Raw genomic sequence first — 27,593 nt, forward strand, 5'->3', positions numbered from 1 at the left:
CAGCCACCGAGAGATGTGTGCGCTCCGACCGGCCCCGCACGCCGCTCTTTCTTGGCTCATTCGAGTTTACTGTCTTTCGCTCTAACATGCCTTACCTAGGGTTAGGTTAGTATGCTTGCACGTTTGTACTTTAACTTTTTTCGGCTCGGCTTCTTTCGACGCCGATGCCGGCGACGCAGCACTCTCTCGCCCGCCAGCCACCGAGAGATGTGTGCGCTCCGACCGGCCCCGCACGCCGCTCTTTCTTGGCTCATTCGAGTTTACTGTCTTTCGCTCTAACATGCCTTACCTAGGGTTAGGTTAGTATGCTTGCACGTTTGTACTTTAACTTTTTTCGGCTCTGCTTCTTTCGACGCCGATGCCGGCGACGCAGCACTCTCTCGCCCGCCAGCCACCGAGAGATGTGTGCGCTCCGACCGGCCCCGCACGCCGCTCTTTCTTGGCTCATTCGAGTTTACTGTCTTTCGCTCTAACATGCCTTACCTAGGGTTAGAACACGGCAAAGTCATTCAAAAGGAAAGTTTGATTTTAGGTGTCAACCAACGTACCACTGTGAAGCTAGCAGCACTTTCAGCCAGAATATTTTTACACATTGAATATAGGTTCTACGCGCAAATAGTGTTCACTTATAGTTACATATAGAATTGAAAAAATTGATCAAAATATAATTTTAGCACGGAAATACATGAAAAATCTTCAAACTGACTGAATACAATGAATTTGACAAAAAATATAGTGTTTAAGAAAAGACCAACTGAGCGAAAATTGAATTTTCAAGTATTCCGCAAATACGAAGTTTCGAAAAATTATCGTATTTAAAACGTCGATTTCTCGAAAACCGCCAATAAAGGCAGCACCACGACACATTCGGAGAAAAGCAGATTCCTTATAGATTTGACTTTGATATGTCAGAACAGTAGTAGCACGTTTTGACTTGGCCATATATAATACAAAAAATAGCGTATAATTTTCAATTTTATTAACTATGTAGATATAACAAATTTAAAAACGGTTTGGTATTTCAACAGAATTTACTGGATAATTCATCAAATACTTTTTTATCTTGGTCATACATCAAAACTGTACGTTCATTAAACTTGTAATAAGTGGGCAAATCCTAAAATAACAAAAAATGATTTTACGCCCTCTTGTGGATTTTTTCCGGAATTTTTAAGAAAATATCGTTTTTGAAAAGGCGATTTCTCAAAAGCCGTCAATAAAGGCAGCACTACGACACATTCGGAGAAAAGCAGATACCTTATAGATTGGATTTCAATATGTCAGAACAGTAGCAGCACGTTTTTACTTGGCCATATATATTACCAAACATAGCGTGTATTCAAAATTTTATATAAAATGCGGACGTAACATATTTAAAAACCGTTTGGTATTTCAACTAAATTTACTAGACATCTAATGGAACATCTTTTTCTCTTGGACATACATATATACTGTACGTTCATTAAACTTGGAATAAGTTGCGAAAAGTATAAAATACCAAAAAACATTTTACGTCCCCTTGTGGATTATTTCAAAATTTCAAAAAATTATCGTATTTGAAATAGCGATTTCTCGAAAACCGCCAATAAAGGCAGCACTACAACACATTCGGAGAAAAGCAGGTACCTTATAGATTCGATTTTTATATGTCAGAACAATAGCAGCACATTTTGACTTGGCCATATATAATATCAATGTTATGAAAGATAACAGGATACCGATTCTAGGCTTTATCAAACATAAGAACACCACTACCACAACTTAACACTGTAAACAATAAAATAACATGCAGACAGTAAAGTATGCAGTACGACAGATCTAGGGTAATCAAGAGTAAATTGTTTATCTAATAATTACACTGTAAAGAAATACTAACACCACAACCAAACATAGCGTTTATTCGAAATTTTAAAAAAACAATGCAGACATAACATATTTAAAAAGAGTTTTGTATTTCAACTAAATTTACTAGATAAGTTATCAAACTTTTTTTGTCTTGCTAACACTTCAATACTGTACGTACATTATACTTGGAATAAGTTGCGGAAAGTATAAAATAGCAAAAACCAAGTTACGTCCTCTTGTGGATCATCTTCAAAATTTCAAAAAATTATCGTATTTGAAATAGCGATTTCTCGAAAACCACCAATAAAGGCAGCACTACGACACATTCGGAGAAAAGCAGATACCTTATAGATTCGATTTTCATATGTCAGAACAGTAGCAGCACGTTTTGACTTGGCCATATATAATACAAAAAATAGCGTATAATTTTCAATTTTATTAACTATGTAGATATAACAAATTTAAAAACGGTTTGGTATTTCAACAGAATTTACTGGATAATTCATCAAATACTTTTTTCTCTTGGTCATACATCAAAACTGTACGTTCATTAAACTTGTAATAAGTGGGCAAATCCTAAAATAACAAAAAATGATTTTACGCCCTCTTGGGGATTTTTTCCGGAATTTTTAAGAAAATATCGTTTTTGAAAAGGCGATTTCTCAAAAGCCGTCAATAAAGGCAGCACTACGACACATTCGGAGAAAAGCAGATACCTTATAGATTGGATTTCAATATGTCAGAACAGTAGCAGCACGTTTTTACTTGGCCATATATAATACCAAACATAGCGTGTATTCAAAATTTTATATAAAATGCGGACGTAACATATTTAAAAACCGTTTGGTATTTCAACTAAATTTACTAGACATCTAATGGAACATCTTTTTCTCTTGGAAATACATATATACTGTACGTTCATTAAACTTGGAATAAGTTGCGAAAAGTTTAAAATACCAAAAAACATTTTACGTCCCCTTGTGGATTATTTCAAAATTTCAAAAAATTATCGTATTTGAAATAGCGATTTCTCGAAAACCGCCAATAAAGGCAGCACTACAACACATTCGGAGAAAAGCAGGTACCTTATAGATTCGATTTTTATATGTCAGAACAATAGCAGCACATTTTGACTTGGCCATATATAATATCAATGTTATGAAAGATAACAGGACACCGATTCTAGGCTTTATCAAACATAAGAACACCACTACCACAACTTAACACTGTAAACAATAAAATAACATGCAGACAGTAAAGTATGCAGTACGACAGATCTAGGGTAATCAAGAGTAAATTGTTTATCTAATAATTACACTGTAAAGAAATACTAACACCACAACCAAACATAGCGTTTATTCGAAATTTTAAAAAACAATGCAGACATAACATATTTAAAAAGAGTTTTGTATTTCAACTAAATTCACTAGATAATTTATCAAACTTTTTTTGTCTTGCTAACACTTCAATACTGTACGTACATTATACTTGGAATAAGTTGCGGAAAGTATAAAATAGCAAAAACCAAGTTACGTCCTCTTGTGGATCATCTTCAAAATTTCAAAAAATTATCGTATTTGAAATAGCGATTTCTCGAAAACCACCAATAAAGGCAGCACTACGACACATTCGGAGAAAAGCAGATACCTTATAGATTCGATTTTCATATGTCAGAACAGTAGCATAACGTTTTGACTTGGCCATATATAATACCAATCATAGCGTATAATTTTCAATTTTATTACCAATGTAGATGTAACATATTTAAAAACGGTTTGGTATCTCAACTAAATTTACTGGATAATTCATCAACTACTTTTCTCTCTTGGTCATACATCAAAACTGTACGTTCATTAAACTTGGAATAAGTGGGCGAATCTTAAAATAACAAAAAATGATTTGACGCCCTATTGCGTTGTGGATTTTTTTCGGAATTTCAAAAAATTATCGTTTTTGAAAAGGCGATTTTCTCAAAAACCGCCAATAAAGGCAGCACTACGACACATTCGGAGAAAAGCAGATACCTCATAGATTTGATTTTACTATGTCAGAACAATAGCAGCACGTTTTGACTTGGCCATATATAATACCAAACATAGCGTATAATTTTCAATTTTATTAATTATGTAGATATAACATATTTGAAAACGATTTGATATTTCAACTGAATTTACTCGATAATGCATCAAATACCTTTTTTTTCTTGGTAATACATCAAAACCGTACGTTCATTAAACTTGGAATAAGTGGGCAAATCTTAAAATAACAAAAAATGATTTTACGCCCTCTTTTGGATTTTTTCCGGAATTTTCAAAAAAATATCGTGTTTGAAAGGGCGATTTCTCAAAAACCGCCAATAAAGGCAGCACTACGACACATTCGGAGGAAAGCAGGTACCTTATAGATTTAATTTCATTATGTTGGAACAGTAGCAGCACGTTTTGACTTGGCCATATATAATACCAAACATAGCGTATAATTTTCAATTTTATTACCAATGTAGATGTAACATATTTAAAAACGGTTTGGTATCTCAACTAAATTTACTGGATAATTCATCAACTACTTTTCTCTCTTGGTCATACATCAAAACTGTACGTTCATTAAACTTGGAATAAGTGGGCGAATCTTAAAATAACAAAAAATGATTTGACGCCCAATTGTGTTGTGGATTTTTTTCGGAATTTCGAAAATTATCGTTTTTTGAGTGGCGATTTCTCGGAAACCGCCAACAAAGGCAGCACTACGACACATTCGGAGAAAAGCAGATACATTATAGATTCGACTTTACTATGCCAGAACAGTAGCAGCACGTTTTGACTTGGCCATATATAATACCAATTATAGCGCATATTCTCAATTATTTGAATAGCGTAGATGTTCACATATTTTGAAAATGTTTTGTATTGTAAATAAATTCACCTAATAACGTAATATTCCGTTTTCTTACTTTTTCAAACACAGATACTGTGTATTAAGTAAACTTGGAATAATTTGCAACTTGTATAAAATGTTAAAAAAGGTCTTACTTCCTATATATCATTTTTTTAATTTCCCAAACATGCTGTTTTTGGAGTGATGATTTCTTGAAAACCGCCAATAAAGGCAGCATTACGTCACTTTAGGAGAATAGCAGATACATTGAAGATTCAATGTGATTGAACCAGAACAGTAGCAGCACGTTTTGATTTGGCCATATATAATACCAATGTTATGAAAGATAACAGGATACCGATTCTAGGCTTTATCAAACATAAGTACCACAACTTAACACTGTAAACAATAAAATAACATGCAGACAGTAAAGTATGCAGTACGACAGATCTAGGGTAATCAAGAGTAAATTGTTTATCTAATAATTACACTGTAAAGAAATACTAACACCACAACCAAACATAGCGTTTATTCGAAATTTTAAAAAACAATGCAGACATAACATATTTAAAAAGAGTTTTGTATTTCAACTAAATTTACTAGATAATTTATCAAACTTTTTTTGTCTTGCTAACACTTCAGTACTGTACGTACATTATACTTGGAATAAGTTGCGGAAATTTTAAAATACTAAAAAATCATTTCAAGCCCTCTTGTGAATTATTTTCAAAATTTTATAAAATTGTCGTTTTTGGAGTGGCGATTTCTCGAAAACTGCCAATAAAGGCAGCACCACGATACATTCGGAGCAAATCAGATAACTTATAGATTCGACTTCACTATACCAGAACAGTAACAGCACAATTTGACTTGGTCATGTATAATACCAAACATAACGTGTTTTCAAAATTTTATATTAAAATGGACGTATCGAACTTAAAAGCTTGTATTTCAACTTAATTTACTGGATAATGGATCAAATATATTTCTCACTTTGTTCAGTATTGATGTGTGACTGGTAGGAAATTATATTTGAACAAGTATTCAGTAAATTTGTTTAAAATACGACAGCTTTATTAATTTTTAACGTCAGCATTATTCAAAAGTTGAAGAATACACGCTATGTTTGGTATTAAATATGGCCAAGTCAAAACGTGCTGCTATTGTTGTGACATAATGAAATCAAATCTATAGGGTATCCGCTTTTCTCCGAATGCGTCGTAGTGCTGCCTTTATTGGCGGTTTTCCAAAAATCGCCCTTTAAAAAACGATAATTTTACGAAATTTTGAAAATAATCCACAAAATGGCTTAGAATGATTTTTTGGTATTTCATATTTTCCACAACTTATTCAAAGTTTAATGAACGTACAGTATTGGTGTATGTTTAATAGAAAAAGATGTTTGATGTATTATCTAGTAAATTTAGTTGAAATACAAATCACTTTTTAAATATGTTACGTCTGCATTGTTTATGAAATTTTGAATTCACGCTATGTTTGGTAATATATTGGCCGAGTTAAAACGTGCTGCTATTGTTCTGACATAATGAAATCGAATTTATAAGGTAATTAATTTTTAACGTCAGCATTATTCAAAAGTTGAAGAATACACGCTATGTTTGGTATTAAATATGGCCAAGTCAAAACGTGCTGCTATTGTTGTGACATAATGAAATCAAATCTATAGGGTATCCGCTTTTCTCTGAATGTGTCGTAGTGCTGCCTTTATTGGCGGTTTTTGAGAAATCGCTATTTCAAAAAGATATTTTTTTGAAAATCCGAAAAAAATCCACAAGAGGACGTCAAATCATTTTTTGTTATTTTGAGATTTGCCCACTTATTCCAAGTTTAATGAACGTACAGTTTTGATGTATTGCCAAGAGAGGAAAGTATTTGATGAATTATCCAGTAAATTTAGTTGAAATAGCAAACCGTTTTTAAATATGTTACATCTACATAGTTAATAAAATTGAAAATTATACGCTATGTTTGGTATTATAAATGGCCAAGTCAAAACGTGCTGCTACTGTTATGACATAATAAAATCGAATCTATAAGGTATCTGTTTTTCTCCAAATGTGTCGTAGTGCTGCCTTTATTGGCGGTTTTCGAGTAATCACTATTTCAAATACGATAATTTTTTGAAATTTTGAAAATAATCCACAAGAGGATGTAAAATGTTTTTTGGTATTTTATACTTTTCGCAACTTATTCCAAGTTTAATGAACGTATAGTATATATGTATGTACAAGAGAAAAAGATGTCTCATAAGATATCTAGTAAATTTAGTTGAAATACAAAACCCCTTCTAAATATGTTACGTCTGCATTGTTTATAACATTTTGAATACACGCTACGTTTGGTATTATATATGGCCAAGTCAAAACGTGCTGCTACTGTTCTGACATAATGAAATTTAATCTATCAGGTATCTGCTTTTCTCCGAATGTGTCGTAGTGCTGCCTTTATTGGCGGTTTTCGAGAAATCGCTATTTCAAATACGATAATTTTTTGAAATTTTGAAGATAATCCACAAGAGAACGTAACTTGGTTTTTGGTATTTTATACTTTCCGCAACTTAATCCAAGTTTAATGATCGTACAGTATATATGTATGTCCAAGAGAAAAAAAAATGTTTGATAAATTATCTAGTAAATTTAGTTGAAATACAAAACGGTTTTTAAATATGTTACGTCTGCATTGTTTATAAAATTTTGAATACACGCTATGTTTGGTATTATATATGGCCAAGTCAAAACGTGCTGCTACTGTTCTGACATAATGAAATTTAATCTATCAGGTATCTGCTTTTCTCCGAATGTGTCGTAGTGCTGCCTTTATTGGCGGTTTTCGAGAAATCGCTATTTCAAATACGATAATTTTTTGAAATTTTGAAGATAATCCACAAGAGGACGTAACTTGGTTTTTGGTATTTTATACTTTCCGCAACTTAATCCAAGTTTAATGATCGTACAGTATATATGTATGTCCACGAGAAAAAAATGTTTGATAATTATCTAGTAGATTTAGTTGAAATACCAAACGGTTTTTAAATATGTTACGTCTGGCCAAGTCAAAACGTGCTGCTACTGTTCTGACATAATGAAATTTAATCTATCAGGTATCTGCTTTTCTCCGAATGTGTCGTAGTGCTGCCTTTATTGGTGGTTTTTGAAAAATCGCCCTTTCAAAAGCGATATTTTTTTAAAAATTCTAGAAAAAATCCACAAGAGGGCGTAAAATAATTTTTTGGCATTTTAAGATTTGCCTACTTAATTCCATGTTTAATGAACGTACAGTTTTGATTTATGACCAAGAGAAAAAAGTATTTGATGAATTATCCACTAAATTCAGTTGAAATACCAAACCTTTTTTAAATATGTTACATCTACATAGTTAATAAAATTGAAAATTATATGCTATGTTTGGTATCATATATGGCCAAGTTAAAACGTGCTGCTACTGTTCCGACGTATTAAAATCGAATCTATAAGGAATCTGCTTTTCTCCGAATGTGTCGTAGTGCTGCCTTTATTGGCGGTTTTTGGGAAATCGCCCTTTCAAAAACGATATTTTTTTGAAATTCCGAAAAAAATCCACAAGAGGGCGTAAAATCATTTTTTGTTATTTTAAGATTTGCCACTTCTTCCAAGTTTAATGAACGTACAGTTTTGATGTATGGCCAAGAGAGAAAAGTATTTGATGAATTATCCAGTAAATTTTGTTGAAATACCAAAACGTTTTTAAATATGTTACGTCTGCATTGTTTATATAATTTTTAATACACGCTATGTTTGGTATTATATATGGCTAAGTCAAAACGTTCTGCTATTGTTCTGACATAATGAAATCAAATCTATAAGGTATCTGCTTTTCTCCGAATGTGTCGTAGTGCTGCCTTTATTGGCGGTTTTTGAAGAATCGACCTTTCAAAAACGATAATTTCGTGAAATTTATTAAAGAATCCACAAGAGTGCGTAATTTTTTTTTTGGTATTTTAGACTTTCCTCAACTTATTCTAAGTTTAATGAAGTGCATTATTGTGTGTGACAAAGAGAAAAATATCTTCTTTGATTAACTATCCAGTAAATTTTGTTGAAACACAAAATCAGTTTTAAATTTGTTGTATATACATTGTGCATAAAATTGAAAATTATACGTTATGTTTAGTATTATATATGGCCAAGTCAAAACGTGCTGAGACTGTTCTGACATAATGAAATCGAATCTTTGGGGTTTCTACTTTTTACCAATGGTGTTGCAATGCTGCCTTTATTGGAGGTTTTCATGAAACGACCGTCCTAAACGACGAAAATTCAGTCATTTTTAAACAACTCTCAAACAAGTATAAAAAAAATTTTATGCACTGTAGCAGTCGCTTTAGCTTGTTTACTATGTATTAACAATACGAGGAGTGTAGTTAATGATTGTTTTGCTTTATTTGCCATTGTGAAACTAATTAAAATGTACACTTTCTTTTAAAAATCATTGGGAACATTTAATTTTACGCGTGGGTATTTTCTGCGATTCTGTCAGTCACAATTTCGTGTTTTGCTGCTAGCTTCACAGAGGTAACCAAACGTCGTAGTTGTCAAGTCAAGTTTATTTTTTCCAGTTGTGCTAGGTTGCTTTAGTTTGTTCCATTTTTAGAAGTCAGTATAATTCAGAGAATTTTATAGGATGCGTTCATTTTTATTGGGGCGTAAAATAGGAAAACCAATCAATTTCACAAAGTATTCTAGCACCGAGCACCGAATTCGCTGAAAAGACGGACGGACAAGCAATAGGGAGGCAATTTCGTGTTTTGCTGCTAGCTTCACAGAGGTACCGGTACGGTATCGCCTTGATGGCGATGATGCTGTACTGGTGCCGGGGCGGCATCGTAACGTTATATCAGTATATAACTTATTTTGGTTTGTTACCTTTTGACATTTAGCACGATTCTGTATGTTTTAATTTTAGGTTTTTTTCCTATATTCATGATATTTAAATTCAACGCCGTCGGATACCGGTACCCGTAAGTTAGTAACCAACGTTGTAGTTGTCAAGTCAAGTTTATTTTTTCCAGTTGTGCTAGGTTGCTTTAATAGGGAGGCAGTCGAGCAATATAAAAGTGTTCCGTTCTTCCGTATGACAGTATGATTAAAATAAGTAGATAAGCCATTTTAGTAGGGAAATAAAGGAAATCTTTATTTTAGCAGGGGCATAACGGGATGGCGATTTTAGAAGAGACATAACACTTGCCAATGTTGGTCAAAAAGATAATCTGCAATTACAAACATGCACGTTGGATCAGCGCGATTACGGTACACCATCAACATAGCCATTTTAGTAGAGACATAGCCATTTTAGTAGGACTATATCGGGATTGCGATTTCAGGAAGGACATAGCCATTTTAGACGTCACATAGCGGACATAGTCATTTCAGTAGGGACATAGCCATTTCATAACGACCCTGGCGGGTATGACTACTACTGTACTGAGCGTTAGGAATACGCTCGTCGCCGCTAGCTACTGTATCTTTTTTGTTTACTAAGTACCATATTATTGTCTGTTATGTTGATTATGGTCCTGGAACGAAATGAACACAATTTAGAAAGTTTTGAAGTATCTGATCATGTTGGATCAGTCAATTTATTTTTGTCATTCATCACTGTCTGACTGTAGCAGCAGTATAATTTATCTGTATATAGTCAACCATTTTTAGACAATTTTGTTAATACAGCGATAACCGCCAGATATTTTTTGTTCCAGCGTTAGGTATTTTTGTTGATGTGTCCATTTTAAACATTACAGCATTTTGCCTGTACCTTCCTTTTCCAAAGATTAGCAAACAGGATCAAAAAATAGCCCATACACAGAGTTTGGAAATGTTTTTTCATTAACCATCATTCCAATACCACTTCTCATGCATTCTTTTGTCAAAATTTTGTTGAAAATGTGATCATACTACAGTAGTAAAGCTTTTAGCAATGACACCTGTTTACATCTGTACGCATTCACCCAAAGCATTATCCTTGAATACCATAATTTTATGGTTTGTCTAATCTTCTCTTTGCCTGCATGATGCCACTGATGTCATTTTAGTGCAGTAGTGATAACTCAACAGCGTTTTTCTAGTATATGTTATTATATTATACTCATTTGTAATAATGAATTTGAATTCAAATTACTCTGAAAGTTTCATCTTTCAAACATAAGTCACTTTTACCTTCTGATGCACTGATATGTTCTATATGAATTTGTAAGTTAATAATATGTCTTTTATCAGCTAGTCGATTTATGGTGAAACATTATTCAAACAAAACATTCGTATATTCCCAGTCTTCAAAATCTCAATCTTAAAGAGGAAGTTATTATTACTTCTTTATTTTTTTCTAATTGACTCTTGAGATCAATGAAATCGGTAGCCTATTTCATAAAAAATTTTGCTTTTTATTTTAATTGCGAAGGACTTTTTTATATTTTATTACTCAATTGCCTCCACATTAATCATTTGTTCGTCCGTTTGATTTCCAGCAAACTCTGTGCATTCAGGCCTTATGGCAGTATGGTATTTCCTTGTTCACATATTTGAATATTGCTTTTTAGTGTTTTGTGCGATCAATACTTTAGCGACCTTTTAATGATATAGTTTTTATTAAAGTTAGTCTCTGTTTTTATTTAGGTACTTTAATTTAGCAAATTTACAGCCAGCAATAACAGGGAAATATTGCTAGTTATACAGCAAGATGGGTGTCTGTTCTTGTACTTCGAAGTTTATAATTATAGTCATCAATCTGATATTTTGGGTATGTATTACTAATTAGTTATTTAATTAACAGAAAACGGTTTTTGTATTTATAAGGTAGAAAAGTGGCTTTTGCCTGCCATATCAAATTAGCGTATGTTCGATCCACTTTCATTGATTGTTAGCTTTATTACCGGTATGTATGAAAATTTTTTTTCCATTCCACTTAACGAAAAGTGTTGTTGCTTATAAATTGAACACGCATCACATATATTTATTCTATGCTTCGCACCACAATAGAAATTACTATTAATTCCTCATTTCACTGGAAGTCAAGCATGAAGTTTTGGTCTGTAATATGTACCCCAGCTTTAAGCTAACTGTAATAGGCTGTTAGTATGAACAATTTTTCGATTCAAATGGCAAATTACTGATCACCATCAGATCTTTGTGAGACATGAAATGTTTTACTATAGTTTGTGTTGTGTCATAACAAAAAAAAACATTTGAAGATATATGTTTTATTTATAAGCGAATAATGTTGATGATTGCCTTTTTATTTACTCATTCAATATCAAATCATATGTTTTAGATTCAAAATTCCTGTCTTTTCTGTTAGTAATTAGATCGAAGTTTGCATTGTATGTCATGGCACTGTGCTTTATAAGCAAGTTTACACAAATTCATAAGTGCTCCTTGATATTAATATTATAATGGTAATATATATTTAATGTTTCAGCTTGGGACTGCCTTCTTTATATATGCTGGGGTTGCTTATTTGGTCAGTACTGATGGAGTTTTGGGTGATGTGGATTACAAACCCGCATATATTGTGTTCGCAATTGCAACTCTTCTGTTTTTATGTGGTCTCGCTGGTATGATTGGAGCATTTTCAGAGAAAAAAGTTTTTCTGGGAATAGTAAGTTCAATTTAGTTTTAGTTATTTTATAGATGTTGTTGAATATAATTTTTTTTTTAATAAAGAGTATTATTAATGGAAAAATATATAAATAAAGAATTTGCAATCATAATTATTATTTCATTATGCATATCCTGACATTTGCATCATATTAGTATATGATTGTCTGTCTTCCTTCCACCATCTGTACATTATTTTATTTGACTGTCTATCATAGACCCTGTCTAATGTTGATTGAGATTTTAGAATATTATTTGTAAATCTTAGCTAGCTTATGAAAAAAAATTATTATATGTTTACCGTAACCTTAGCATATCGTTTTCAGTTTGTTTTTGTTGTGACTGGGACCATGGTTCTTCTTGTATTTGTTTCTGCTACATTATTCGTGAAAGAAGATGATGCAATGAATAGCACTGATACCTTTGTACTGAAGCAATTTCACCAGTAAGTTGTACTAATATAAATTCTGTTGCGGTAGGGAATGTACCTATGTGAATTTTAAACCACTTCAGATATACGATATATCTACAGTTGGTGGCCTTGTGGGTATATATTAATTTAAGTCTAGATTGTGTACAAAATCATCCTTTCCACTGGTTAAAAAAATTTGGTGAAAAGTACTATTCTAATACTCATTTTTCTAGTACTTACTTCTAATACTTCTAATAAGACCAAACTCACTGGATCTATTTATATTTAGTTATGACAGTCCCAATCTGACTTCCACTGAAGATCAAACAGTTGAAATTGGTGGTACGAACACCACTGGAAATATGTCAACAACTGCGGCACCTGCCACCACTATACCGACCACCGTAGCACCGACTGGACAAACCAATTCAACTGCTTTTATCGACTCTATACAGAAGAGCGTGAGTAATGAGTATTGATATTTGTGATTATATAGAGAATATTAAAAGTGTTTTTATTTTAATTTATTCAATTATTTTGACAAATATTATGTACATTTAGCTGCATTGTTCTTCGAAAGTTTACTAGGGAACTAGGGGCCTACATTATATCCATCATCTTAATGGTAAGTTCCAATAGTAGCAATAATAAAATATCAATATTTTTTATGCCAAACATGTGATAATGAGAGAACAATATGTTATACATTAGCAGTTTCATGGCTGGTTGCTTAGTTATGTATGATCCATTTGAATTCCTTAGCAATTTTATGCTTCAATAAATTTGCATCCCCATTAACATATGTTTCGTTTTAAAAACTTTTAATAGCTACTTATTTTGAAGTGTTAACTGTTGATATTTACTTTATACCTTGTAAGTTCCAAAAAATCTATTGTGCAAACATTGAGTCAGCGTCACATGACTATAATGACAATTTAAAGTCACAAGACCTTTGATTATGGTAGCTTCCTGTTAAGCATGTAGTGGGTGTTAAAACAAAAACGTTGGTGTAGTTCCATCAAACTATTTTAAATGAATACCTATCTTGTCTTTTTGTTTTTCTCAATGACTGACCCTCTTATTGTTTCACAAAAAATTTATTTGTTGTATACCTCAGCTTAAGCTAGCTAAAGATTCCAACTTCTCAATTCATAACTTAGGTTTATGAAGTGTTGTGGGCGCTTGTACTGGTTTTGCTATACCCAACAATGTAGCTGTATAACTGGCTAATATTGCTATTAAAAAGATATGAATAAATGCAGTTAACAATGTCTTGACTTGTATATATTTGTATACATCCAATTCAAGCTTCATTAAAGGTAAATTATCACAAAATCAAGTTTAATGCATATTTGAGACAGCAGTTTTTTCAACAAATTGATCTATTTTATTTATATTTTGATTCTCCCAGCTTCATTGTTGCGGATGGTACAACTACACAGACTGGAACCATTTTGACTACTGGAGCAGTCTTCCTAACCACAAAAATAAGGTTCCCTACTCTTGCTGCAACCATACAGCTGCTGATGCCATGAACAGAACTTGTCCGACTTCAAATCACACGATGGATATGAAGGATCCACGAATCTATACTCAAGTATACAATTTTATTTGTGGATTAGGCTATTGTTAAATTTGTTTCATATTTGCTACATATTGATGAAATCTTCAAACACTTCCATATAATGGAGCAAATTGAACATTCTATCTAATCTGAGATGCGTTGAGACTGTAAGATTACCTACCGGTACTATTTCATGGATAAATCTATATTATAAATAATATATATGGAAAATAGGAATTATCGATCAATAAACATTTCTTTTTACTAAAAATATCATCTGAAATAAGAAAAAATCTTATATATATATTTATATCTTTTATGTCTCTTGTTTTGTTGTATATCTAATTTGTTTAATTAAGAAAAGCTTACATCAGTTTTTATTTCAGAATAGTAATTTCTTTCAAATTTGTTCCTTTTTTAGTGAACTCGTTTACAGAGTGTTGCATTTTGGGGATATATTCGTTATAATTAAAGTTGATTGATAATGAATAATGGATGCTTTGTTACCTCAATACAACAAAAATTGGTTTCATATTGCTCTTTGGGTGTACTTTTTAAAAAATTTCACATCGTTGTTGTATAGTAGTTTTTGATTATTTTCTAATAAAATTTCAACTTGAAAATGTAATCATTATTTTTAGAATTGCAAGCACGAAGTTGATGTTGTTGTGAGTTTTGTGTACAAATTCCTGGAATGGACTGCCGTTGCCTTCTGTATCCTGGTGGTATGTTACTTTATGATTAACTTCATGCTTAAAATTTTCCTACATAGTGGTATACAGTATCCTACTTGCACTTTATGTGTTGAGAATTGAGGTTATTAACTGTCTGAAACTAAAGTCTAATTTCCCTTAGTATCCCACAGCTTCGCTAGTTTTCTGACATTCCGAATTTGCATATATCACCGTCGTATCTAATGAAATAATTTTGTTCTATAGTTCCTCGGCTTTTGCTCGTCCGTATATCTGATGTGTAGAAAGAGAAGATCTGATGGATTCAATTATTCCAGCATCATCGCATAGTTTGGAATATGTTCAATTTGAGGACTGTGGATTAACCACATCTTTTTCTTTAAGAAAAAAACTTCAATTTTACTTCGGTTCCATTACATTTGAACCCACGTGCATTTGGACCCACAACAATTGCACCTATGGAAATTTTATTTGTTTTACGTATATTTAAACCCATACTAACCCTAACCCATATGTTTTAGCACCCGCATATAGATTGAACCCGCGGATATACACATAGGTTCAAATGTATGGGGGTTCAAATGTACGGTCACCTATTACTTCATACAAACTTCATTAGGGATGGATGGTCACTTATATTGCAAATGTCTCGTTTCGAGTGTAAACTGATGATGGATGTAAACTTCAATATTTTGTTCTTATATATAATGTACATATTTATATTGTTTCTCGTAAAATTCTTAGGTAGAATGCAAAAAATTGATGTATGACTTCCACCAGAATTTGTAATAGAACCGCAAGGATTTGTTTATGAAGTAGTAGACTTAACATCATCTCTTTATTACATATTCTTTGTTGCAAGAATTTACAGCCACATCATGTTGTTTTTATTAGGTCTTCTGCACTGCTAAACATAGATTTCCAAACCTATGTTTGGTAAAATTCTTCTTGACCTAGCTCTTGACTGGGATCGTTCCAATTTCTCTGCATAAAAGACCTTGCATAAAATTAGCATCACATGTTCTTTCGTTGGCATTGTATTTAGGGCCAAATCACACATTGAAAGGTTTCGGTTTGACGAAATTTGCAATCAGAAATAAGTTTATTTAAATAAGATGTCGGTATTTTATGATAACTACTTTTCTACTACCATATGAAGCACCGCGTTGATTTTTGGATGATTTAATTCAGTTTTTAAGATCTCTCTCTGTGTGCTTGTGAAAACGGACTAAATGGACAAGCGTCTTTTACATCTTTACAATGCAGGACCCAATCCATTGCTTTTTAACAAAACACCGGTAGATCGGTCCGTATGAATTATGAACTCTATTTGAGCGTTAAAGTGTCTTTGATTGCTATAGAAAATGTTGTTGCAGAAATTTCCAATAGATGACGCATGTAACCTGGACGTAACCGAGACTTCATAACTATTTTGAAGCAACTGCAATTTGTTTTCGCAACTAGTTTGTGTTGCTATGTCAATCGTTAAGTGCGTGAATATATTTTTCATTCGGATTGATTTGAAGTGTGAATATTAAATGCATTTTCACTGTACTGGTTTCTCCCTTGAACTTTTGGATGCTTGGAAGATTTATCTGAACAGAATGGCCATGCCTAAAATTCCCCTTGTATGTACGAAATTTCCAGCGTGTACTAGAGACTTACTTCTTCAAAAATTATGTCGGCACAATGATTCTGAAGTATTGCGTTCTTCTTTGTTTCACCCGTTTGTGGGTGGATCAGGCGAAGAATTTTGAGGAACAAGCTTTGAATCGTATCCGTGATTCGCCAGTGTGCGATTGGTGGTGAATATGCACAAATAAGTCTATGTATCTGAGAGAATTAACTACTCAGATGTTCGGCGGGTAATTACCGCGCGCATTGCTGTTTCTTGTCGGTTCCCGATGAAAAAATTCTCACTCTGTCATAATTGCCGGTTGACGCGATCCATTTCTATGCGATGGGTTTCATTTGATGGGCTCATGTTTAATTAACTATGATTCACTTCGATGCAATGCCGCAATACCAGGGATTAATGGAACGGGTATTGGATTCACCTATTGCCTCGGTCGACCTCGCCGAAAGGCTTTTGCTGTGATCAGACATCTGTTTTTGCGTAGGCTACTATCATCAATCAAACGGCCAGTGGCTTTAACAATTTCATTTTTATTTCAGAATGATTAAAATAAATTTCATAAGATAAATAGTAAAGTGATCCAGATCTTAAAGCCAGCTCTTGATTGCGGCTGTTTTTCGTAGAAAACCATAAAAAGGAAGTGCGCCATCATCAATAATCAACTTGTCCTTCCAAGTCTTTCATGAGCAAAATCCATTCTGAAAATTTTGTGAAGGTGTTAAAAAGTTGATCGGACTCGCGGATTGAAAATGTAAGATTAGAAAACATGAGTAATAAGAAGTTTCGTTGTTTTTCAAGTTTGAAAGTGCTAGTATCTCGCTTTAACTCAGATTTACGTAGTCCCGGGGAGAGGAAAACCGATAAGATGGCTCAATGATATGGCGAACAACAGCCTCTCGTCCAGTTACCAGCCCATGTCGGGTATAAGATTAGTTAGCCAGTTATTTGTTTTCAAATGTATGAACTATCGGATCAGACTTACCATCGAAATCAAGCGCGTTGTCTTTGTTATCATCGGCGTTGTTCAAGAATTCATCTACTTCCCATTCGAAAACTTTTTCTCCTGTTGCGTTCAGAGCTGCCTAAAGAATAAATTTACTAAATTTTAGGCAAGAGGCCATGTAGTGCTAACCCTGTGATCAATAGCGAATGAGCGAGTCATCTTGCTATTTGCCTGAGCATTAATTGTGAAAAACTATTTTATAAATTTTCTCCGTTCAATTTGTCAATTCATTTGTCGATTAACAAAATTTGATTAATGGGAAGAAGTCAATTTAATCAATTAGTCGAACTCAGTCAGTATAGAGCAAATGAATTTCAAGACGCTGAGAGTAAACTGACGAAAATCAATGGGAGAAAATTTCAGCGTCATCTATGAAGTTTTCTAGAAATTCTATTCTACAAAGTGATTAGCGACTTACTGTCAATTCCTCTTTTGTCAAAAAACCATCCCCATTTTTGTCGTACCAGCGAAAAGATTCTTGCAATAACTTTTTAAATTCTTTAGATAAATCTTCCTCCCTTTTATCTTGAATTTGTCCGGATAGTTGGCGAGTCATATATCCTAGAAAATCTTCAAGACACATGGTACCGCCTGTAGACGAAACGAAAATTCGGTCGTTGCTTATATATATATATAAATATATGTGCAAAAATTTCCTACGGGTCTCTAGAATGCACATCGTCTTTTAAGAGGTCTTGCTACAAAAGTTGATATTATTCATATGCAAAGTCGAATACAAAATAGGCGCACCACTTCCATTATCTTTAATAATTTCTGAAAGTTCATCATCCATTGGATCTTGTCCAAGCATACGCAAAACTTTTCCTAATCCCTCGTCATCGAGAAAACCGTCCGATTCAGTTGTGAAAAGCTCGAAAGCGGCAGTGAATTCTGAAAATCAAAACAAATAATTAGGAATTGACATTCTCTATTTGAAACTCGATGAAATAATTGTCTAAGAAACTTACCGTCTCTTAGTTCCTGTGTGAGTGCCTGTCAATTGAACGGAAAAAACATGTTAGATTGACATTAACGATAGTTATTATTCAAATATCTTAGTATGTGCTAATCTTACCATTTTTACGCGTTTGTTGTATCTTTGTTGTTTCGTTGGTAAAGATGTATCAGACTGAATAATTTTTGAAAGCTACTCGCGATTTTTATAGGGCGACGCGATTGAAGGTGATGATGTGTTCTCCACAATAGGTGCCAATTGCTAATATGTTTATAACCATTCCATGTCACCTTCTGAGTACCTGTTGATCGATTTGCAATATTGCGATAGTCTAAAGGCAACCGGCAATATATGTAAACGATCGGTTTGTGTATTTCAACACCCGCGTACGAATCATTCCAAATATCAGATAAGCTCAAATTTCAATGCTGCGGCGCGTCGGTCCCGGTGGTTAGTATCAAAAAATAGTCATGAAATAAAGCACCCATGTTAACAAATTGTTATTGGGTCCGAATCGCCAAGTCATTTCTTTTCCTCTGACGCGAGTCTACTAATTTTCCAGCTCTCATACTGTTACTGGGTATCGTGCAGACGCTATTTAAATAGCGATGTTATCCAAACTTTTCGTATAGCTGACAGACACCGAACGAATAAATCCCCGACACTTTTAATTTCCATTTAATCTAATTAAAATACATCAAACAGCAAAATCTCAACTCATAATTTTAGTAAAATATTTCAGTTCGGTTAAATGAGCCCAGCAATTTAATAACTGGTGGAATGCGAGATGAGGAATTTGTTCTTCAGTCGGGTAACAAACTTAGAAATCTGTTGCACTCTGGCAACAGACATTTCGGTGTTTATGGTAGTTGATATGTGTAACAAACTGATACCGCCATAGCGTCGCTGGTCACAATTAAAAAAAATGCAAGGTGAGCAAGCTCGATAATGATAACTGCGAATGGTATGACTGTTTCCATCTCAGTTCTGATTATTTAATGCATGACAAAGAAATATTTACTACGCCATAAAAAGTGAATGAGTTGGGCCAGGTTTATCCAAACCCAGGCCCACATGTGGCCCGCAGCATCAGTACATGTGGCCCACGTCACATTTGCTGGGGATTTATAACAAATATCATTGGGCGTTGTTTCGTCATGAAAATAACCAGGGAAATCTTTTGACATATTATTACATCACTTGCGTTATTAAATTGACTAGTTTTATTGCTAGCTGAGACAAGATCATCAGCGAAGTCTAAGTCGGCTTTGCCTACTGATAGCTGTTTTGGCCAATCAATATACTCCCTGTCGGATTGTCTTTTGCAACCAGCCTAAACAGTAACACAATATGTTGCCTATATGTCAGAAAGTTAGTAATTACCCACCAATACCTTACATTTGGCAAAATTTAGTAATAAATCAATCTGCAGTGATTTGTAAGTTATTTTGTACACATCAGTTTGAAAAGAAAGCTTACCAATTCCAATAGATTTTTAACTGGCTATGCTTGATATGTCTGCAATCTGTGTCGTTGCCAAAAAACTAAAATGCTGTACTCATCCAACCAAACTCAAATCTTTTAATAAAATTGTAAGTTGAGATTTTGCTGTTTGATGTGTTTCAATTAGATTAAAATGAAATTGAAAGTGTCGAGAATTTGTTTGTATATAAGACTGCTCTGGATTTTGCTTACCGATGTTTGAAAGCACTTACATTTGCGAACGCACTTTCCACGTTATGAAGAGACTGAACTCTAGTACTAAATGCTGACATACAAAGATTAATCGATGAAAAATATCGATGAAACGTTAAAGGTGTTCGTTTTGTTTTATATTACGATGTTCACCTATTACTTGCGCCAATGTGAACCGCGAACAATGCAAAAATAATTTTGCGGTCCTCGACGCCGACAACCGTAATCGGTCCGTCGTCGGGCGCCATCGAAGGCCCGACGAAATAGCTGTACACTGTAGATCCTCTGTTGGTCGCCAGACCATGTTATCTGGGATGTGGCATGAAAACGCCTCTGCACTTTTCATTCATTAGAAGATCTGGAAACACCCGGACTTACATTAGTGCTAACCTAAGGTAGGAATTGTTCGTTTGTTTTACCCAAGTGGTGCTGATGTCGCATCAGCGTTCTACCATCGGTAGACGCATCGTTACAGCTGGTTGCCACTCTTTTTCCTCTCGAAATTGAACATTGAGTCATTGACCTTTATTGCATTACTTGATATATCTATAGCACTCCTTACAAAAAAAAATGTTCAACATTTTTTTTTCAAATGCACCTTTGCGGCATTTGCAGTTAGACATAAATTCTTAAGCCTTTTCCATCACCATTTTACTCTATTCTTGAACGATTTTCCTGCCTTGCTATCAAAAATCCTTCCACCAAATGAACCAACCGAGATAGATAAAAATGCGCGCTTGTATACCTTGGATAACTTCGACAGCGAAGTAAGTCTTTAGAGAAATTCTTTATAAGATATTGTTGGATACCAGTGGCCGCTTTTATCTAGTCTTGTTCGGAGCAAAAGGCACGAGTAAGCGTCATATTACGTCATTATACAAAAAAATATCTGTTTGAAATGCGAACATTGGCATTACAATCTATTGTGTGCTCATTGACCTCTGATGAGTTCAGATTGGAGTTTACTCCGCTAATAATACGGAATTAAGGACACGCAGATAGGGACATCCACCCCCACAATGTAACAGTCATAGGCATGTCCGCTAAACTTATATCTGCGCGAAGCAGGCGCGCAGCCAGGATTTTCAAAAGGGGGGGGGTTCATAATCATAAATTCCCATTGCGGTCTGTAACAGTCTTCGAATTACGCGCTCGTTAAAGGGACGTCTTTTCAGCGTATAATGATTATTCTTGTCGTGTGAAATATTCAATCTCTGACAACTACAAAATTCTAAAATGTCTTTATATATTAGTTTAATTGTGTCCAATGTAACTCGCGGTTGCTTCTTCTTACGTCAAAATTAAAACATTAGTTCTCTGAAATGCCACGGAATCGGTGGACATAAAAATATGAGGATAAACGGTGTATTTAATTTTAATACGTATTTTTGGAATCTTGCCAACTCAGTATCGCCGTTAGAAAAATCTCAACAACTGATATAAAATCCCGAAAAGTACAATTTTATTTCGTACAATGAAAATGCGTATGAAGTATATGGTTAAATCAAAAATACATATTCATCGCCGCGATTACGCCACTTGTTAAAAGAGCCGACGTTTACAGCGAAAAATGATTTTTCTGTTGTGCAAAGTGATCAATTCGTGACCGATAAGGGCATATTTAAAATGTCTTGCTTTATTAATTTAATTGTCTTCAATTTAACCAGCGTTTGCGTCGACAAAACAAAACAATTTTTTACAATTCACAATTTTAAAATACCTCGGCCATTTGCCGACATAAAAATAAAAATTTGTGGTAACTGCCCGTCGCCTATCATATATTGTTTTGATCCGTATTTTTTCTATTCTGCAAATTCGACAAATTTGAGATGTGCTTGTAACATTGACTCCGTTCAATCGCAATGCTGACACTCCGATTATTTTTAAAGATAAAACCTCCTGAAAAATCCGTAAATCTGCTGTGAATTCTCATGGAGTAAAATTTATTTCAGTACAATAAAAATTGATGGATATACTTCGGGTTAATTATCTTATATATCATCACAAACCGGGAAAAAAATCGCGTTTTCAACCTTGTTTAATGATAACACAAAAATTTTCTACGACAATTTTAAAGTAATGGATAAAAGGCAAATCCCACCCACAATTAACCGTGTTTCGATTTTAGTGACGGTATGTTCCTAAACGGCGACCAAACATGATGTGCGCCATAGGCACACGAAATTTTGCGATTTTGCGACTAGAAAAGCGTTTTTAGACTGTCGCGGGACTCAACAAAACTCATATTGTTTACGGTTTTATTTTCAGTATTTTATAATGCCGCTTTTCAATCAAATTTAGATCGCGGTTTTACTCCTTCTTTTGTCTTTAGAACCTCGCCACCGATGAACGTATAATAACTCACGAATTCACAATTCCGTGCAAAGTACAAAAATAAAATAATTATCATGTTTATCGTGGCACAAATTTATGATTTAGAAAGAATAAAAACCGAGGTAAGGGCGTTTACGGCCCGAATAACACGCTGATGAAAACATGGGCGATTTTAGCAGAAGGCAATTGCACGCTTTTTCAGTTTTCACATTTCCGTGCGGGTACAAAAATAAAATAGTTACCATTGTTCCCGCGGCACAAATTTGTGATTTAAAGAGAATAAACACCATGTAAAGGGCGTTCACGGAATAAATAACATGCCGCGTTGATGAAAACGAACGGCGATTTCAGCAGAAGGCAATTGAACGTGTTATCGGCAACTTTTTCACTTTTCGGAAAATTCAAAAGGGGGGAGGGGGTTCGAGCCCCCACCCCTGGCTGCGCCACTGGCGCGAAGCAACACAAAACTGAGCTATTCTATGAGTTGTATGAACTATGGGTAATTTTGCATAATTAGTAGACCGACACTGCTCTAGTGGACCAGTACCTGGTCTGAAACCCATTTTGCATCCGGGGAGCCGAATATCGAATGCTTAAGTCGCGGTTTTTTATTGAATAGCATTTTGCAACATATATAATAATTAGTCAACGAAACCAATCCATAAACTAACTGCAACGAGTTTGAAACAATTGCATTATCTTTGCATCTACGTGCATTTGCACCCGTAAACTACATTCACACCGCTTACAAATTGCACCAAACGACGTTTGGCCCATGGACATTTGCACCCGTATACATTTGCTTTCGCGTTCATTGGACCCGTGGACAATTGCACCAATTGACATTTGCGCATACATATATCTGTGCTAGCAAACATTTGCACCCATGGATATGCATGCATTTATGCCCATTTGCGCTTGCATCCATTTGCATCAGGGTCATTTTCATACACGAATGTTTGCGTTTCACGAAAGTTTCATTTCATGCTCGTGAATTAGTTGGACTCCCAATTCTGGACAGGTTAAAACATCTCGCGACAATATTATGGAGTACCAGCTCACGCAAGCAAAAGTGTATTAAAGTTAACTCGCTCCATGTAAATTTTGCCTTGGTCGAGTCGAGAGCGTTTGCTATTTTCGCTAACCTATGTTTATATGTTCGCGGATGCAAGTCTCTATGGGTGCAAATGTACGTGAATTGAAATTCCATGGGTTTAGATATACATTGCTGCACACGTCCACGAGTGCAAAATATGCGAGGGTAAAAATTCTCACGAGTGGAAACGTAGGTGAGGACACCGGAACGTAGTTTGTGTAGTTTGATGGAGGACACCGGAACGTAGTTTGTGTGCCAGGGGGCCATAATTTCAGGTACAAATACTACAGATAGTCACCTTGGTAGTCCCCGAACTCGTAATATAGCTAAAATAAGCAAAATTGGAATAAAATTATGGCCTAACCCTAACCTGGTACACATACTACGTTACCGAAAGTATTCAGGCCTTGTCTACGGATACAATTGTCAGCGTTTGGAACTATGGTAATCGTGATAAAAAATCTTTGTACGCGGTAATAAGTTGGCCAAAAACTAAATTTTATTTTGATTTTCATATCGCTTTCAAAAGTGGTAAAAATTAAAAGTCATAAAGATTAAAACGGCAAAATAAGCATAAGATGGTGATATCATTTGGCGATATGAATTGAAAATATTATCTGGAAGATTTTCGTCATCTAATCGCGTTAGAGATCAGAAGTAAAAGATTTGGACTTTATGTGAATATTATACAAGACATTCACTTTCTCTACATGTATAGCATTGGGTGAGTCATATCTATTAGCAAATGAGGTCATAGTTCTTTATTGTGGGATGATCAAGATGCCGTAAGTCATTCATGCCTTTCATACACCGCTTACGTCACATCTTCCGCTCGTGCCTGTCGTTTATCCATCGTGGTTCTAAAATTAAAGAGGGCTGTAAAGTCAGAACACATGTCTGCCTGACAGATCAATGACTATTCCCACAATTTAATAATAATAAATAAATTTGTCAAAACACTATTTGAGAATTTATACGTTACTTCGGACATATATTACTTTCGAAATACAGAAATTTAACTACAGCTAATTCAACTACTTGCCTAAGGCCCGGCGTGAATTATAAGACGCTCCCTTAATAGTCGTGGGTTGGCTTGTAACTCTAAAAGCTTGTAAATAACTTAAAAGTAGCTTCTCGTCGCGCACGCTCATCATAGCAGTCAAATTTTAGTGTCATGTCTGGGTCGAAAACTTATCTCAAAATGTCAAATTTCAAACTTTTTTTGTGCGATATATTTTGAATAGTTGTAAAAAAAACACGAGTGCATTTTTGCCGTGTGTAAATGTAAATGAATTCAATTAGTAAGACTCATTCCAGATGCATATGAAAACGTAAATTGTAAGCATAGGTCAATAAATTATACCTATCTCATGATTCTGAAAGTAAAGATTTCGTGTCAGCTGTTGCCACGTCAGTTTCTAAATTCGGAAAGTCAAATATCACAGCGGGGTGTTGCGGGTTTCGTAATGCATCAACAGAGGAACAGTTGATATAGACTGTATGGCCGTCCGACTCCATTCCATACCCATCGTGTATGTGACCAAATAAGTGATATTTTGGTTTTACCCGAAGCTGAACTTCATTTAAAAGATCGACGCATCCCGCCCTAGTGCCTCTATTTACTTGATCCAAGCGCCCTGCGGGAGGTCCATGTGTCAATAAAATATCTATGTTTTCTGGAATGTTTTGCCACTTCTCCATAATTTCTTTACCTCGTTTCAGGTTGAATGCTAAGCTCCCACAATTGGGTTGCCAGGGTGACCCATATATCCTAATTCCATTAATAGAAGTTTCCGTATCCTCCAAGTACGTACAGTTTGTCAATACGGCTTGCCAGCTTCTCCATATACTTTCTGGTATATTTCTGTGAACTCGAAATCTCATATTTTCCGATTTTTTTAAACTTTCCATTATTTCCTTGTCAAATGATATTTCGTGATTACCCGCGATGACAATCTTATGCTTATGAGGTAACTTGCCCAACCAATCGTTAAATTCTATCACCTCCTTCATAAATCCCCTTTCTGTGAAATCGCCACAATGAATTAACACGTCACCATGTGGTACATGCATCCTTCTGTGAGTTGAATGCGTGCATGATATACAAACAAATCGGGTGTGTCCTTCAGGAATTGGCGAGTCTGGAGGCACAGATGTTACTTCATATCTCGATAAACGATCCCACTCGATATCTCCCGTGTTTTTTTGTAAGTTTTCCAAAAATTCTTCTGGATTTTGTGAGGGGGTATACTGAAATATATCGGCCACATCCGATCGCTCTTCACTGCGACGTATAGTATGGAATAGTCTGCGAAATCTAGCCATAATTCCCGGTCCTACCGTGCCTGTTAATCCGCTAGTTTCAGGCGGTAATGATTGTTGTTCTTCACGTGGTTTCACATGATGCTTCGGCTTGTTTGTTGGAGTCTGTGGCCTCCTGTAAAAACTCCGCTCCCTTCCGAAAAAGCTAAATGAGTGCATTTTAAAAATTAAACTAAGAAAAATAAAATCTAGGTTAAAATAGATAAAAACTGTTTAGATTTAGACAATATAATATATTAAAACAATCCAGATTTCTACGCATTGTATTTTCGATGTTGATTCACAAGCGAAAGCAACTCGTTGTTACAATGATAAAACGACCGATATGACGAGACAGACATGCTTTACATGCATTGTCGGCATCACTTCTTCCGGTAGCGCGTACTCATTCTTACTACGTCATCTCATATGTCGCAACTCATTGTTATTAGATAGATCACAAATGGATACTTTCGTTGCTGTTTAATTTAAATGAATCGAGATCGTTTTTTGTTTATTTATTCTTTCATTTTATCAGAAGGAAAGATCTCTGTGACTACTACTACCTACTGCAGTATACACTGAAAGTGCTAGCACTTATATAATTACGTGAATAGACGCGTGGGTTAGCGTGGTATTCATTCATTATTAAGCGGATAATATTGTGATAAGTCAAGGATTGTAGGTTTAGAGAAATATTACCAAAATTGCATCGCGCAATGGATTTTATCTCCGACACTTGGCTTAGTACAGTAAAAAATTTAAAACTAGATTATGTATTGCAAACGTCAACAAAAATAGGTCTCGGCAATCGGCATTCAGTACAACTTGGCTGAAAATGCAAGTAATCTCGTACAGTGCAGACAGACCTGTTTGTGCCAAGTCTGAATGCTAGTTTTGGCCGACTATTCAGCAATATATCGACTTGGGTGGATTTCAGGCCATTCGCAACTTAACGAAATGGTACGGATACGAAAGTTTCCAATATAGTCGTGGTCTATATGTCGATACCTGTGGTGCTAATTTAGAGTTTCATATTTTCAAAACCAAGCATGAAGCACATTACATTGTATAAGCTATAAGGGTACAGATACTCTTATTTCCGAAAAATAGGCTGAACATGTTCTGCTGAGATCGTGTGACTCTCACTTTTTATCTCAACGTTCGCTTACTTGTCTATGTACTAACTCTAGAGTTGTTATCTACCATACCACACATAACTGTTCGTCGAAGGTTCCGGTTTAATCACGTGAAGACGGCTACATATGAAGAATTCTGGTTCATATCAATGTTATATATACCACAAAAACGTCCAGGGCCTACTGCATCACACTGTCAAATTCGGATAAGCGGCCAGAAAACCAAGGTTCCTCTATATTATATGATAGTTATAAGCTTACTTTCATTCGGGTTTAATATGAAATTCCATTTTCATTCAACGTAAGAGTTGTTGCTGGTGGTTCAGGAAATCATCGACAGCCTATTTTTACCAACAATAAGCCAGTGTGCTTAGCATTGTTTTGTTTATGCGAGAAGT

The 27,593-nt window shown here is 34.7% G+C and overlaps 2 protein-coding genes and 1 pseudogene across 3 annotated transcripts; 1 reads left to right on the forward strand and 2 right to left on the reverse strand.

Moving 5' to 3' along the window:
* The first annotated feature begins 9,395 nt into the window (after positions 1–9,395).
* On the forward strand, positions 9,396–16,590 carry LOC144420871 (tetraspanin-3-like). The gene is made up of 8 exons (XM_078110605.1): positions 9,396–10,025; positions 11,388–11,511; positions 12,190–12,369; positions 12,695–12,813; positions 13,070–13,241; positions 14,192–14,377; positions 14,986–15,069; positions 15,283–16,590. Exons 2-8 carry the CDS (start codon positions 11,452–11,454, stop codon positions 15,364–15,366), a joined length of 885 nt encoding a protein of 294 aa, XP_077966731.1. The 5' UTR covers positions 9,396–10,025; positions 11,388–11,451; the 3' UTR covers positions 15,367–16,590.
* Positions 16,591–17,182: 592 nt separating this feature from the next.
* LOC120342126 (troponin C, body wall muscle-like) lies at positions 17,183–18,876 on the reverse strand. Its single transcript, XM_039410819.2, has 6 exons — positions 18,751–18,876; positions 18,644–18,668; positions 18,426–18,566; positions 18,094–18,266; positions 17,655–17,754; positions 17,183–17,370 (listed from the first exon to the last, which is right to left on the reverse strand). Exons 1-6 carry the CDS (start codon positions 18,751–18,753, stop codon positions 17,324–17,326), a joined length of 489 nt encoding a protein of 162 aa, XP_039266753.1. The 5' UTR covers positions 18,754–18,876; the 3' UTR covers positions 17,183–17,323.
* A 3,001-nt stretch (positions 18,877–21,877) lies between these two features.
* LOC120342124 (metallophosphoesterase MPPED2 pseudogene) lies at positions 21,878–26,288 on the reverse strand (annotated as a pseudogene). Its single transcript, XR_013474919.1, has 2 exons — positions 25,119–26,288; positions 21,878–24,615 (listed from the first exon to the last, which is right to left on the reverse strand). The product of XR_013474919.1 is annotated as a metallophosphoesterase MPPED2 pseudogene (transcript).
* Positions 26,289–27,593: the final 1,305 nt, after the last annotated feature.

Source organism: Styela clava, chromosome 3 (assembly GCF_964204865.1).
Source record: "Styela clava chromosome 3, kaStyClav1.hap1.2, whole genome shotgun sequence".
NCBI classification, from domain to species: Eukaryota; Metazoa; Chordata; class Ascidiacea; order Stolidobranchia; family Styelidae; genus Styela; species Styela clava.